Source organism: Sarcophilus harrisii, chromosome 6, assembly GCF_902635505.1.
Source record: "Sarcophilus harrisii chromosome 6, mSarHar1.11, whole genome shotgun sequence".
Lineage (NCBI taxonomy): Eukaryota > Metazoa > Chordata > Mammalia > Dasyuromorphia > Dasyuridae > Sarcophilus > Sarcophilus harrisii.
This window is the reverse complement of record NC_045431.1, coordinates 160642090-160658787: the sequence shown is the minus strand read 5'-3', so window position 1 is coordinate 160658787 and position 16698 is coordinate 160642090. Positions and strand designations below refer to the sequence as shown.

Sequence of the window (16698 nt, the reverse complement as noted above, 5' to 3'; positions counted from 1 at the left end):
TGTCCTCATCCCAGTTATACCCTTCAATGTCTTCAGGTTCATCCAAGTTAATTGGCTCTTTTTACCAAACTTGCTGCAAATTCATGATACAATAGTACTCATAAACTTATTTCATTCCCATCCAATATACTTTATATTTATATACTACATACAATTGCCCTTGGCTGCCATGTATTTCCATTTGTTAAAAAAAAAAAATCAAGTATTTGCTGGCTGAGGCAATTTCTAGGATCTTTTGATCTTCTTGTTTATTTATGATTTATTTCCTTATGAATATTGATTACCAATTTTTCCGCATTAATAAATAATATATTTAAATAGGTCAGAGTTATTTTAATTGCTTGCCATTTCTTTTGTAATCTTCTGAGATTGCTTTGATCTTTTCCTAATAAGTCTGATCATACACAGACAGACTATATAAAAAATCATTCTCTCATCAATAATATTTTTCATTAATGTATTTCATTTTTAGCATATTATTCAGCTATTTACCATGTCCAAAGTCTCCTAAATTTCTTCTTGAAATTTTTTGTGTTATGTGGACATCAGATTTTTGTACAAGCTACAACTCGTTAGTCATCTATCTATCTATATATCTATCTATCTACCTATCTATCCATTTATCATCTACCTATTTGTCATCTATCTGTGTATCTATTTATTATGTATCATCTGTGTATACTTTGAGCTACATTTTCCAAGTAGTTTTCACCTCACTTTTGCTCTGAAATTATCATTTTTGAAGTATATGTTAATTTGATTTGTAGAATCTTATTTAGTTCTTAGAGAATTTATCTTCTTCATCCTCTTCAACAGATGTTGTACATAAGCTGCAATTATTTTCCCAGCAGAATTTTTTCCCAAACATTCAACATGATGACTAAAAAGTATGCCTTAGAATAATGAAAAATATATAGAAAAATATAAATAATACATAGAAAATATAGGCCACATAGACAGTTGTTCTTTACTTTTGTACTCTCTTCTCTTGTTTCTTTTATTAAGGGGTAGAAGATTGAAGTGTAGAAAAGACTTGGATTTGCATCCTTTATATATGCTATAGCCTTAGGAAGTTAACATCTAGTGGTATTCATCTTTTAATACCTAAAAGAAAGGCAACTTAGCTAAAAAAAATTCTAGGGGGTCTCTTCCACCTCTAAATTCTATCATCTCACATAGCAATAACTATGTAGTTATATAGTTCTTTAAAATTTGCAAAGCACTTTACAAGTATTATCTCATTTAGTTCTTATAATAAGTGAGGAGTGGGTGTTATTATTAATTTCATTTTACAGATGAGGAAACTAAGACCCAAAAAGTTTAAATGACTTGTTCAGAGTCACACAGCTAGGCTGCATTTGAATTCAGGATTTTCTGACAAGTTCAATGCTCTATCTCTGCACTTTCAAGCAGCTGTTTATATCCTTGAGAATGAAGTTCTCCACATGATTTTTCCAAATATCTAAAGTTATTTCAAAATTTTAGATACTTTCTCCCCACAATGTGTTATATATGCCTGCTTAGAAACAAAATTGGTTTTATAATTTAGGATTATCATTGTGAATGTCAACTGTTACTCTTTGTTTTAATTCTATTATTGCTTATACTAGGACAATTTGTTTACCTCTGGTCTAAGTGGTCCCAGAGTATTTGGGGATTTCCTTGATTTTCTTATTTCCCTTTTGACATTTCTCTGTGTTCCAGTTTCTGAAGGTATCTAGCCTTCTCCTAAACACTATTCTATAATGTAAGAATAACAAAGTTTTCTGGGGAAAAGTCATAGATTCTTAGAATTTTAGAGTTGGAAAAAACTATAGAGATCGTGTTGCTCAACCTACATATTTTAGACTTGAGTAAAGTGAAGGCCAGAGAGGTTAAGTTACACAGATAATCAGGATCATTAAAGCTAAGAGCTTAAATGCTTGGACATTGTGTCAAATATTCCCTTTAGGAGTTTGGTTTTTTCCTCTCCTTACATAGGTTTGGGTTCAATATAATTGAGATCATTGAAGGCATAATGTAGGTCAATTTTTTGGTTTGTGCAGTATAATTCACGTATAAGCCCCCAAAATACAATTTTCCAAATACATCACAATGATTAAATATAACATTAATGGTTCTTTTTAAGCAAAGTGAGAAATCCTGAGATGGGCTAATTTAACCTAGTTGCATTCAAATAAATGTAAACAAATAGAATAAATGTTACATTATAAATGAGTCAGAGAGGAATTATTTAATTTATGTCTTTAGATCACAGAGTAATACTTTAATTTACATTTTGGAGGACTATTTTATTTGACCTTTTAGCTATTTAAATTGCTTCTCAGTACTTTTTCTACATTCAAATAAAACTCTGTATTTTAAGGAATCAAAACATTTGGGAAAAACGTGGTTGTGGTTGGAAGATCCAAGAATGTAGGAATGCCTATTACTATGCTTTTACACACTGATGGAGAACATGAAAGACCTGGAGGTATGTCCCCCATTATTCTATTCAAGTAATCTCATTTTTTTTCAAAGTAGACTTGATATAAAAAAGTAAAATTACATTCTTGTTTCCTTATATGATCTTAATGTTTTAATTTATTTCTTTTTTTGGAGGGGGTTGTAGACTCATTCAAATATAGGATGAATAATAAATTTATAGAATGCCTTACAGTTATAAATCTCAGCTCAAGGGCATAATAGATAGAGTGCTGGTCCTGTAGTCAGGATGACTCATTTTCCTGAGTTTAAATCTGACTTCAGATACTTCCTAATTGTATGGTCTGAGCAATCACTTAACCTCATTTGCCTCAGTTTTCTCATCAGTAAAAAGAGCTGGAGGAAATAGCAAACTACTCTAACATCTTTGCCAAAAAAATTTCAAATGAGGGCAACCAAAAATCAGATACAACTAAGAACAACAGTTAAAAATCCTTTATACATGTTATTGACCCTTATCAAGTTGGTAGAACAGTTAAGACCCATTTTACAGATGTGAAAATTGAAGTTTGGAGAGATGAATTGATATCCTAGTGTCACACAGCTAGTTGAGAGCAAATCCAGACCTTCATTTCAAGTCTGTTCAAAGTCTGTGCGTTGTTTTTTGTATTAAAATCTAAACTTTTTCAGGGAAAAGACCATCTCCTTTTTGTAATACTATTTCCAGCATCTAGCTTAATGTTTTATAAATAGTAGACACCTAATAGTGCTTTATCATTTATTCAAAATAAATACAAAATTATTTCAAGTTGAGTGGGAAGAACACTAACACTTGGGAAGTAGGGAAATGTAATTTTCCCAGATTCCCTCTGAGTTGAGCTTGGGAGGAAGCTAAAAATGACAAGAGCCAGAGGTGAGAGGGAATGCATTCCAGACAGGGTGGTTGACAGCTGTGTACGAAGACAGAAGATGGAATGACTGTCTTGTGATAATAGAGATATGGCCAACATTTCTGTGATTTCTCTGATGTAGCTCTTATTAGTTATAGCCTGTTGATAAAGAAATTATAGCACAAAGAAGTTAAATGACTTGCTCGGTCCCATACATTAGACAACTGAGCTGGATTCAAGTTCTCAGATCTCCAAACTCCAAATCCAGTCCTGTTTTCTGTGTTTGGGCTTCAGAATCTGACTCTTACCACTAGATATGCACATATACCTATATACACATGCATATACATACACACACATATATATCCTACTTAAATGTACATACATATTATATATGTTTACATGTATATGTGCGCACATATACATATATATGTTATATATAATACACATATATACAACATACCTATATATGTATGTATTGTGTAAATATTTAAGTGTATGCATAGATATGCTATACATACATACCTATCTACACATACCTTTGCATGTGAGCACCTAAATGTATACGTGTATATATCATACATAGACACATAGCTACATACATGTGCACATGTATATGTGTGGGTACTATAATACACATTCATTTATACCCACCTACATGCATATGCACATATATGTGAGTGCTTAAATGCATACATGTATATATAATATATCTGTATGTATTTATATATATATATTTATGCAAGTACTCATGCATATATGTGTATATTATATATGCAAATACACATACACACTTATATAATGAATATATAAGTGCTTATGTGTATGTGTACATATATATATACATATATACACATGCATGCACACACACACATGTGTGTGTGTGTGTGTGACAATGATAATATAAAATCCTATTTTAAGTTACTCCAAAAGGGGTTCCTCAGGAAAGTGACTGGAAGAATGAGGGTATTTTGAATGGGGCTTTCTGATGGTTTTTAATTTCATTGCATATTTCTAGATTACATTGATGCTCTTCATCTCATCAAATATAATGACTAATGACTAATTTACATAAGACCTCCCCACAATTTTAGTGGAGCTTTAATATCTTAACATTTTTGCACTGAGATTTTTGGGACAGCCTGGATTTAGGTGGATGGTTATTTACACTAAACTTTTACACTAAACTTATAAAAGTTTTCTCTTCAGCACCCCCCCCCAATTGATAATTCTTTACTCATAGTGCTTAAGTTTATTTCAAATAGAAAAAATTCATTCCAGAAACATTTATCAGGTTCATAGCAAATTCTCCTTGCTAAGCTATGGGGAGCTACAACAATAAATTAGATACAATTCTTGTTCTCAAGTAGTTTATAATCTAGCAAGGGATGATAAAACTGGTATTTAGAAACATATCCATGACTTTATGAGCTGGACTTAAATTGTACACGAATTTTCAAAAGGCAGAAATGGAAATGGGAAGAAAGCATGCTAATTAGGAGGAATAAAATGAGCCAAGGCCCAGTGGATATTTGTGGAATGGTGAGTTATATCCTTCCAGGACCATACAAATCTTAAAATCAGTTTTCCCACCCTCAATATTTTATTTTATCCATTTAATAATGATATGAAGATCATAACTGGTATTCATAAGCATTACTTTAATATCTGTCTGCTTTCTATCTATCTTACCTATCTATCTATCCATCCATCCATCTTTCTATTTATTTGTCTCTGTCTCTGTATCTCTCTGTCTCTGTCTCTGTCTGTCTCTCTTTCTCTTTCCAATGTAACACATACCAATTGTCTAAGATAGGTACTATAGATGCTATTATCCTTGTTTTACAGATGAAGAAAATGGGGCTTTGGTTAATAATTTATCTATGGTCATTTAATTAAAGAGTATATAAAAGATGGGATTCACAGAATCTCAGTTAGATGAAATCTCAGAGCTATATATAGTTCAGTCTATAACTGAATTGTAACATCCTCAAGCATCTAGTGATTGGCAAAAAATCTCGAATAATGTGGTCTTTCTCTCGAAGCATCCCAATCCATGTTTGGATAGCTCTCCATGCCTAATATCTTCAGCTCTGATAGGTGAGCTTTTTACCTTAATTTACCTAGAAGTAGACCACCTCAGTCTTTTCCTGCACACTTTCACCTTCTTCTAGCTTTCTTTTTCCAATTAATTTTCTCATGGAATGTAGACTTTTTGAAAACAAAGGGATGTTCCTTTTTGGGGGAGGGAGATAGTTTTTTAAAATTGTATTTGTATCTTCCATGTAGCATAATACCTGGCATAGAGGAATAAGTCTTTAATAAATAAATACCCTTCTCCCTTCTTCTCTTCCTTCCTTCTTTCCCTCTTTTCTCCTTCCCTTCCTCCTTCCCTTCTTTTTTCCCTCCTTCGTTATTTCCTCTTTTCCTCCCTTTCTTCTTTCTTTCATCATTTCCTCTTTTCTTCTCTCCTTTCCTCCCTCTCTCTCTCCCTTCCTTCCTTCTTTTCTTTTTTTAAACCTATTTTTCTATCTGTTTTCTGCCTCAATTTTAAAAATATTCTCATCTAGATCCATGGTGATGACTTATCAAAGAAAAGGAAAAAAATCCTATTTTGATACCTATTAGGGAAAATGGGACCTGCCTTTATTGTATCTGCACAAATAGGCTACTATGATTACATTGTCGGGGGATGAGAAATGCTCTTATATAGTAAAGAGGCTATTAAAGAGAGTACAATTTAATTTCTGTTGCTAGAAACAAAGCCACTGTTTTACATATGAGGTAAACCAAGGGTGTTTCACCTCTGTCAGAGTTCTTCAGAGGGTGGTGACATATACTATTAACATAATGAATTGCTGAGAGCAGGCTTAGAAATTTCAGTTCTGCCTGAGCAGTAATTATATGCAGTAAATATTCATTTATTACTAATAGAGTTCTTGAAGTTGGATTAACTTTATTCAATTTGAAACTTAGAGAAATGACATCAGCAAAGTTTGATCTGTCCATAATCAGTTCAGGATGCTGATTTCTTCACCAGAAAAATCTCCAGACATCATAAGTTGACTTAGTGTTCTTCCAGTTTTTGTCTTAAAGCCAAAAGCACTTTTTAAAAAAGACAGCTTGAATTCCAGTTAATTTAGGGATAGGTCCCCAATCTTTTTTTTTCCATCGAGAGTTAATTTTTACTTCCTGAAACCCCTAGAAATAGCAGGAATTAGGGTTGGTGCAGGGGGAAATGTTGACAGTAAAATCTCTGAGCTGATGTAAGAAGGACTTCCCATAGAAATGTCTCAGGACAGATAAGAACAGGTCACAGGTTTCTTCTCATTGTGAGCAGAAGAATTTTGAACTGGGCAGGGAGTCTAACTCCTCATTCTCTGCTGTCACAGATGAGACTTGAAAAGGGGAGCTTCCTTTAAGTGCCATAGAAAATCCCCTCTTCTACTGGAGGTCTTTCTTAAAATCTTTACTGTTAGTGCCTTCCATCTGTGGATTAATTTGTCTTGTCTATATCTTATTTGTGTAAAGTTGCTTGAGCACCTCAAGGGAAGGGATTGTCTTTTGTCTCTTTTTTCCCCCCAACATTTCCTAGGGGGCCTGGCCCATAGTAGGTACAAGGCAAATGCTTGTAAAGTGGGAAATCATCATTCTTATACTATGTATATGTCATAGGGCTTTGGTAAGGAAATCATTTGATGAAATTTAAAGTCCTCTGTAAATGGGTCTTATTTTTCTTCTCTGCATGTTCACCATTATCAGCAGCATCATCAAAAATGCATCAAATTTCCCAAGTTCATTTGCTAAGCATTATGAATTTTTTGGAAATTTTATAAGATACAACCCCTGCCTTATGGAATGTAGAAGTGGGGTAATAAGACAGAGAAAGCCAAATGATTTAATGCACTAATATTAATAACAACTACAACAGTGTCAGGCATTTATATCACACTTTATGCTTTGCAAAGTACTTTCCAAATAGTATCTCATTTGATCCTCACAACAAACTTAGAAGGTAGTTGCTGTTATTTTTCTTATTTTATACTTGAGGAAACTGAAGCAGGCAGACCTTAAGTAACTTGCCCATAAATGCAAAGATAGGGAGTGTCTGAGGTCATATTTGAATTAAGTCTTCCTAACTCCAAGTCCAGCACTCTAGTCACTGTACCTCTGAGCTCCATCTAGCTGCCTCTGCATATAGTCAGTTCAGTGGCAGAAGTTAAAATTCTCCTCCCTCACCCCAAAATATAAATATTGAATGAATTTTCTTATCCTTTATTAATGACTTTAGCAGTAATAGATCATCAGCAGAAAAGTGTCTCCCATTTCATATGTTCTTTCATCCCTTGCTATGGTTGTGTTGGTATTAACTGTGCCTTTATGTATGAGAACAATATGGATATATTAGGGACTTCAATGATTCTTGTCTCCTTATAGCAACCATCTGATTACATTTCTTCTTTCAAAATGATAATTGGGTAGTTTTTCCTGGCTTGGAGCTGAGTATCTTCATTTCTTTTGTCTACTGTAAAGAACAAGAGTGGAATAGTCATTTCCAAAGAAGCTTTGAATAATAATTGATATATCTGTGTCCATATCCCTATATATCCATATTCATATTCACATCCATATCTATCTATAATACATATATAGTATGTCATTACTGACTGTGTTAGATTATGTATAGTTAAAATATAATGAAGTAATAAAACATTTTACATTTTGAAAAGTACTTTATATTCTTTGTCTCACTTTAGCCACATAACTCTATGAAGTGCTTATTACAAATATTTTTATTACCCTTTTACAGGTGAGGAAAAGGGCAACTAAAATGGTTAGAGCACTGCTCCTAGAGTCTAAAAAGCTAAAGTTTAAATTTGATTTTAGACACATCATTTGTGTGACCCTGAGCAAGTAACTTAACCATATGTGCCTTGGTTTTTTTCATCTAGAAGCTGGAGAAGGAAATGGCAAACCTCTTTTTTCTCTCTGCCAAGAAAATCTCAAAATGAGTTCAGGAAGAGTTGGACATGACTGAAAAATGACTCAACAACAAAACAGATGAGGAAACTGAGGCTAGGAGTTGTTAAATAACTTGTTCAGTGGAAACAGAACTAATTAAGTATGAGAGGTGGATTTAAATCCAGGTTTTCCTGATTTTAAGCAAAACACTCTCTCACTCTCACATATTATCTTTTATTTTCCTGTAGTTATAGGATTGTAGATTTAGAACTTGAAGAAAGATTGAAGAGTCAATTGATTTACCTAGGGTTGCACATCTGAAAAGGGCCTAGATATGAAACCAATTTTTCTTACTTCAGTTGCTATTCTTAATCCTCTAAACTATGTTGCCTCTCTCCATAAGGATTAAAGATGTGGTTGCCACAATTTAGTAAATATTAATGGGAATATTATACATTTATTTCAGGTGATGCAACAGTAACAATAACTCATAGATATACACCAGAAGAGCAGCTCAAGATTCATACACAACTAGCTGATATTATCATAGTAGCTGCAGGTAAGTCCAATGGAAGAAAATTCTATACTTTGAATTTGGAGCATGAGTTTGGTGGAAACTATCCTATTAATTTAAATAAAACTAGTTCCAAGAATTTTCTTCTTATATAGGGAAATAATTCAAAAGGATAGAAATTCATCCTGTTTTTAAAAACTTTTTTCTCACAAGCCATTTTAGAATTACCATTTAAAATATTCTTAAATTGTAGGCACAATTGCCTGGTCAAAACTGAGTAATAGTCTCAGAATAACAATAATTATTTAAAATGTTAAAATACCTAAAGAATCTTTCCCCTAAATTTCCTCTTGAGCACTCCTTCCACTGATTCTTCCTTTAATGTGGTGCTAGGTGAACCCAAGAGTTTTTTTTTTTTTTTTTTTTTTTACCAATTCCTGAAGTCATCAAAATCTTCTTCCTTGTCTTAGTCTGATCTACTTAAGGTCTAGAAGCAGAAGAATTTGCTCTTAAATACATTTACCAAAAGGACCTTTGGCCTATATGTATATGTGTGTATAATCACCATCTTACATGCAACCTCAAGGAATAGAGTTCCTCTCTGAACATTCACCCAATTTTCTCAGAAAAAAAACGGTTAGACTTTTGGTTGGAGATGGGGATGGGGAAGGAACATAATGTAGGGGTCAGAAAACTTTTTGATAAATAACCAGATAGTAAATATTTTAGGCTTTGCTGGCCAAGAGGAAAAATTAAGGGTTTTATATAGGTATAATTTTATTGATGAAAAAATAAAAATTATTTGTAAAAAATATTGGTAAAATTCAAAATGTAATAGTAATTAAGCACCATTTTTTTTTAATACTAGATGTCTATTAATTATAGTTTTTTTCTGGGTGGGGGAGAGACATTTCACTTAACCAGCACTCAAGGTTGGTGTTCCCTATCATCAAAATCAATTGTAAATATTTACCTGTTGATCCACTATGTGATGAGATTTCTATAATAATATTAATAGCTGACATTTTTGTAGCACTATGTAACAAACACTGTGCTAAACACTTTGATAAATATTACCTCATTTAATCCTCACAAAAATCTTGTGGGGTAGGTATTATTTATTATTTCCGTTTTATACATGAGGAAACTGAGGCAATCAGGTCAAATTACTTGCTTTGGGTCCCACAGCTGGTAAGTGACTGTAAATGGAATTGATCTTAATTCTTCTTGACCCCATTCCAGTACTCTACCCACTGTGTCACTAAGTACAGAGTTTGAATTTCATATTTGAAAATATCTTTTCACACTGGTAAGTACTGCCAAGTATTGCTACCAATCCTTGAACATCTATTTTAATCACACATATTCGTTACTTGGAAGGCATTTACACATAGAATTCTATTTAGATTCTTTTTTTTAATATTTGCTTTTAGTATGTCATTATATGGCACATTAATCACTTCCAGTTGAAGACTAGGCAAAAATGTCCTAATTGTACAGTTAAAATATGTTATGAAATATAGGGGGTTTTTTTTGGTATTGAGATCTAAAAAAACATTTCTGGAATTGTAATTTGAAAATACTTCTGCTGCAAGTTTTTTTTTTTGGGGGGAAATGGAGATATTGCTTTTTGTTTTAACTCTTGAAATCACCAGAAATGGGATTCAAATATTAGTGTGCATTGAATTGATTTAGCTTTTTTAGTATAGGTTTTACATACAAGTACTATTTTTCTAATCTCTCTCCTGAGTTTAAAAAATCATAATAATTTTTTTGTCTTTTTTTATTTTGACATATTGGGTATATTTTGGTAATAAAAAAGTAAAATCTCATGGTGGTGATACCTGACAATGAAAATGTTATAACTGTCACTGCAATTTGTAGTATGCTGACCAGCAGTAGGTAAGGATGAGAATGTTGTATAGTCTCTATTGTAGCTACTCAGCTCTGCCACTGTAGGGTGAAAAGCAATCCAAGAAAATTCATAAGTGAATGATCATGGTTACTTATGGATACTGAAATGTGAATTTCATATAATTTTTCATGTATTATAAAATATTAGCCTTTTAGTACTTTTCAACAATTTAAAACAATGTCATATTGCAGGCTGTTCAGAAACAGGTGGCAGGCCAGATTGACCTATTTATAGTTGGTTTACTTCTAAGTTAATGCAAAGTACTTGAAATTCATATTAAAGATAGATAAAAATTGTTTTTCACTAAGATTGGACCAAGGACTTTAGCCTAAATTCCCAATAAATAAAAATAAATAAATGTAATAAATAATAAAATAATGTAATATAATAAATAAATAAAATAAATTCCTAAAGAGATAATGGAAAGGGACAGCAGTGGTGGTGGTGATGAAATGTAGTGTGCTTACACAGTTCTTAATCTTTGTTATTTAAAGTTATTATTTTATTAAAGGTGATGGCAACATGGCAGCACTACCTGGCACTTAGCAAGAAAACTGACGATCAGAAGGAGTAGAGACAGAACATATGTGGGGAGGAGGAGCAGCACTTTACTAAGGCTAAGGGGAAGTATCCAGTATCCAATTGAAGTTAGTTCTTTTCTCCCAAAGTTGCATGGGGTGCAGAGTAATGATGATAAACCATAAATCATTAAGGATGGGAGAAGCTAAGATACTTTGAAACTTTGAAGTCAAATAGACTTATAGGGAGGAAGTCAGAAAGTGAGCAATAGAAGAAAATAAGGTGAGAGAAAGAGCAAAGATTTTGGTAAGAAGAAAACGCAATTTAAGTTCTTGAACATAAGTAAATAAATCAATAGAGAAGATATTAATTACGGATGGAAATTTGACTTTTAGGTTAGGGGAAAGAGTTTAGATATCAATGAATAAGAATACAAGACTAAGGAAAATGAATCAGAATCTGATGAAAGAGAAGATCCTATAGATGCTCAGAGGAGCATAAAGCCATAGCAGAATGTTCCTAAATCATTTAAAAGAAAAATAGAAATTATGAAAGCAGAATTTATATCTTTCGCAGAAGAAATAATTGACAGAATAGAAAAACTTGAATCTATAGATGCAGCATGGATATCATAATAAAAGAGGAAAAATCATCTGTCAAGTAATACTTTCAATCCCACATCTATTTTTCAGCATTTTAATTATACTTAGAGTTCTTTTGTAATCCTACAATAAATTTTATATTTCCCATTTGAAATTATAGTATTCTAGGAGTGGGTCTGCATCTGTGATTAAAAAAATAAAATAATAAGATAACCACACACTTTAACAAATATAAGAATCAGTGCTCTTGGACTATTATAAAATGTCTCTGATACTCTAGAGTACCAAAGGTAGGAATTAATCTCTAAGATCCCTTTTAGTTGCAAAAACTCTGTGAGCCCAAATCAATTCTCTCCATGGAAACCACCTTGATAAAAGATACAGGGTGCTTTGACCTTGACATATTCCTACCACCAGAGGGCACTAATTAGATGTGTAGAATAGTGGCTACATACCTTCCTCTTAATCTTGGCCCCAAGATATTTTGTATGAAGATGATAGAAACCAGTTGTATTCCTTTGTCCCTAAACAAAGACCATGACTAAGGATAAAAGAAGACAGAAAATTCTGGAAGAGAGCCATCTAATACATTCCACCAATGAGGGAAAAGACCATTCGCAAAGAAAATTTGAGAAATTCGACAAAATAAGTAGATTGTTAGATCCCCTTTCTTAGTATTCTTTTGATGTAAACAAAGATTAGAAAATCTGATGAATTACTAGTGGATGAAATTGTGGGCTAGAGGATTTTTAAACATTCATTGTTCACTTTATAGTCTATAAATGGCCTAATTTCTCTTTCCACTTGTTTTTACACTTAAAAATTATTTAGCCCAAAGGTGGATAATAGTTCAACTTCGGTCTATATAAAGCAGCTTTTTTTCTTTTTTACTTCTATACTCTGCTGACTCCAATTAAGCTTGCAATCTAGCCAACCCTCCAAATATATTTCAAACAAACTGCTCTCTGATTAGGACTCTCCCACTTATATTTGTAAAATTGATTATTTGAATCCAAGAAGTGGGACTATATTTAAACCTAATGAATTTTATCTTTTCAGATATGGATTAATGTAAAAGCCTGCCAGGATCCTCTGTTTGATAGAAGGCCTTTTCAACTGGCCTTAACCTTATTGCATGTCTCTCCCCTTTATACATTCTATATTCCAGCCAAACTGGTCTTCTCCCTACCTTTGCCTTGACTTTTCCCCATGCCTGAAATCACTCCTGCTTCTCTCCTGCCTCTTAGTTTCTTTCAAAGCTTACCTTAATGTATATACATATATACACGCATACACACATTTTATACATTATACATATTATATGTGTATATGTGCACACAACTAATATGCATATGATTTATTTACACATATGCATGTATGTGTATATGTATATAATATAAACATATATGTATATATATATATGTATATATATATATATATATATATATAATTTTTGTTCTTTAGTCACTTCAGTTATGCCCAACTCTTTGTGACCCCATTTGGAATTTTCTTGGCAAAGATACTAAAGATGTTTGCCATTTCCTTCTCCAGCTCATTTTGCAGAAGAGTAAACTGAGACAATCAGGGTCATACAGCTAATAAGTGTCCAAGGCCAGATTTGAGTTCTGAAAAATTAAATGGCAAATGATGATGGCAAACTATTTTAGTATCTTTGCCAAGAAAACTCCAAATGGGGTCACAAAGAAATGGACATGACTGAAATGACTAAACAACGACTTTCTGAGTTCAGGTCTGGCACTCAACTATACCACCCACCCACCTCATATAATAATGTATGTTCATATAAATAATATAGACATGTATAATATACATATTACATGTATATCTGTTTTACATATTTATATATAAACACATGAAATTTTTGACACATATGTGCACATACAAATAATATGTATCTTTATGTGTTCTACATATGTACACAGTTAATATTATATTATGTTTAACATGATATATTATATATTGTGTATATGATATATAAAATACAACATATACTAAATATATATACACATATATAATGTGAGTATACACATACATACATATGTATGTTTACATATATATGTGTCAAGCTCTGGGCATATACATGCATACATACATGTATGCATGTATATGCCCAGAGCTTGACATATACTAAATACTTAATAAATGCTTTTTAGTTCATTGAGTATCAATTCTCATTTTTTTTTTTTTTTTGTTCTGTTATATACGGTTTTCTCTTTCTAGGAAAAATACAGGGGGAAAAAGGATTGAACAAATCACATTTTTTTCTCTTTCTTTTCAAATATTTAATACTAAGGATGTTTCATGGACAGGGAAAGGAAAAGGAATCATTTGGAAATGAAGATAATATAAAACAAAGGCTGTTGATTAGAAAAAGAAAAATGACTAGGAGGAAGTGGTCAACACTGGCAAATGCTTTGGAGCAGTCAATAAGAATAAAGACTGAGAAAAGATCATTAGATGTGGCAAATCATTGCTAGTGGGCTGAGAAATAGTAGCCTCAGTTAGATTATGAGGCTAGAAACCAGTTTGCAAAGGGTTGAGAAATAAGTGGAATGGGTGAGTTTAGGAGCATTGCCCAGGTGTTGAACTGTGAAAAGGTTGAGATACATAGAATTATAATTTGAAAGAATGGTAGGATCAAGCACACTTTTTTTCTTGTGGTCTTAATGGGAGTTAATCAGGATAGATTTATATAATGGTAATGAAGGATCCAGAAGATAAGCAAATTAGGGACAAGTGAGGGAGATTAGAGGGGAACATATTGGAGGAGAAGGAAGATGAGATTGGGGACATAAGCAAAAGATTAGTATGTTTGCAAGAAGGACTCCCTTTTCCTCTGAAACTAAATAAGGGATCTGACTGCCAGGAACGACAATGAGAAGATCTGGAGTACAGAGTTTGGTGAGGTTCTCTGCCAAGAGGAAGAGTAGAGATCATGTAAAATGAATGATATAAGGGAGAGGAGTTGGAACATTTGTTGAGGAGAATGTGCTAAAGAATCAATGGGAAAAAAATGAAAAGGATCAATATGCAGCAGGAGGGAAGGACCCAGGTAAGATTAAATAAAATAAATCTGCAGTTGGATTAAGCAAGTTGTGAGACTTACTTCATCCACTGTTGGACAGTGGAGAAGGTAGAATTTGGAAAGACACAAGTGGTCTTAGGACCAATGGGCAGGGACATAAAGGGCAGTGAAAAGTTGAATTAATTTATATTTTATTTTTTAATTTTATATTTTAAATTTCTGAAAGGAGGAAAGAAAGGCCAGAAAAGCGGTCAAAGCAGGGAAAGCTGGTAGGAGTGGAGACTAGGGATTGCACTAAGGACAGATAATAGATTTATGAGGGATAAGCTTTAGGGGAAATGGAAGGGCAGAAAGTTGTTGTTAAAGGAACTTCAACATTATGAATAATGGATGTAGATACTTGTGTGATGGTAAGACCTAGGGTGTGATCAGTGGTATTCTAGAGAAATGCTTAAGGACAGGCTCTCCAAAACAATAACGACAACAAAAATAAAAACAAGTGAAACAAAAACCCAAACAAACCCCAAATTTATAAAACACTTTCAAGTTTAATCTGCATTATTAATATTTATTCCATTTCTTTCTTAAGCTTAGACAATCAATATAACAATAAGTCAAGCTCTATTTGATCATTTGCCAATTTCTGGGGTATGATGCTTATATTGAAAATTTAGTGATCAGACAGAGCTGCTTCCAGCATACCCCTGAATTGCCATACTTATATGGAACTATAGTGGAATAAGATACACATGGGAGTTGAGGAGGTGGATGATCTAGGAAGCATAGGAATTTGAAGGAAAAAAAAAACAACTGTAAATTCAAGCATCCAAAAAAGAGGAAGATTGAAAGGTTATGGAATTCTTTGAGAAAGGTGGAAAAAAGGCATAGCGGCCAATAGAGCACAGTAGTCAGGATCTGGGTTAAGTAACATATCTAGCTGAAGTGAACCTCAAAGGAGGAGAGAGTTTGCTGAGAAATGGTGGTAAAGGGAGAGGATGGGCAGAGTTTGAGAGGGACACTGTTATGTAAGGATGTGAGGGAGCTGAGAGTGGTAACTAAAATGGAATGCGACTTCTTGGGTAGCCTGGGAATCAATCACAAGAATGCTGAAAGGAGCTACAGGAATTGTCATAGCCTTCATATTAGCAGGGGTGCTACTGATTTATCATTCCCTGAATAAGAAGTGTGTGGGGGGATTCTTGGATATGTGGATAGTCCCTGGCCCTACCCGAGGTTCAAAGGCAGGGAGGGATTAGTCTTTAAATGGTTATAGAGGGGTGAGACTGGTATACATGTTTCAATCAGCAGACTGGCCTATACAACCTTGAGCTTATTTGAATGTTGAGATTAAATCTCCTAGGGTTGTATGGATGGGGATGAGGTGGGAATGAGAGATTAGGAGAAGTGTTACTTTGGAGCAGGGGTCCTCAAACTATAGCCTGCCGGCCAGATGTGACAGCTGAGGACGATTGTTCCCCCTCACCCAGGGCTATGAAGTTTTTTTATTTAAAGGCCCACAAAATAAAGTTTTTGTTTTTACTATAGTCAGGCCCTCCAACAGTCTGAGGGACAGTGAACTGATTCCTATTTAAAAAGTTTGAGGACCCCTGCTTTGGAGAGTCTGTAGTTACAAAGCTATAGCTCCCCCCCAAAATAAGCCACTGTGTAAATATGTGAGAAATAAACAAAAAGATTTAGGAATGAGACAGGGAAATCATAATTTCAAATGTCATAATTGAAACAGGCAGGAATGAATCATTGTCCTAACTTGATTGTTAGCATAAATGGAAGCAATACCATCTGGGAGAAATAAAAAAAAAAAGAAT

General features: G+C 33.3%; 1 protein-coding gene across 1 annotated transcript in view; it reads left to right on the top strand.

Annotated features, from left to right (window-relative positions):
- MTHFD2L (methylenetetrahydrofolate dehydrogenase (NADP+ dependent) 2 like) overlaps positions 1 to 16698 on the top strand; it is a 127206-nt gene that overhangs the window by 39039 nt on the left and 71469 nt on the right. The window contains exons 5-6 of the mRNA XM_023505699.2: positions 2366 to 2473; positions 8743 to 8835. Of these exons, the coding sequence (XP_023361467.2) occupies positions 2366 to 2473; positions 8743 to 8835 (201 nt within the window). The remainder of the gene's footprint in view (positions 1 to 2365; positions 2474 to 8742; positions 8836 to 16698) is intronic.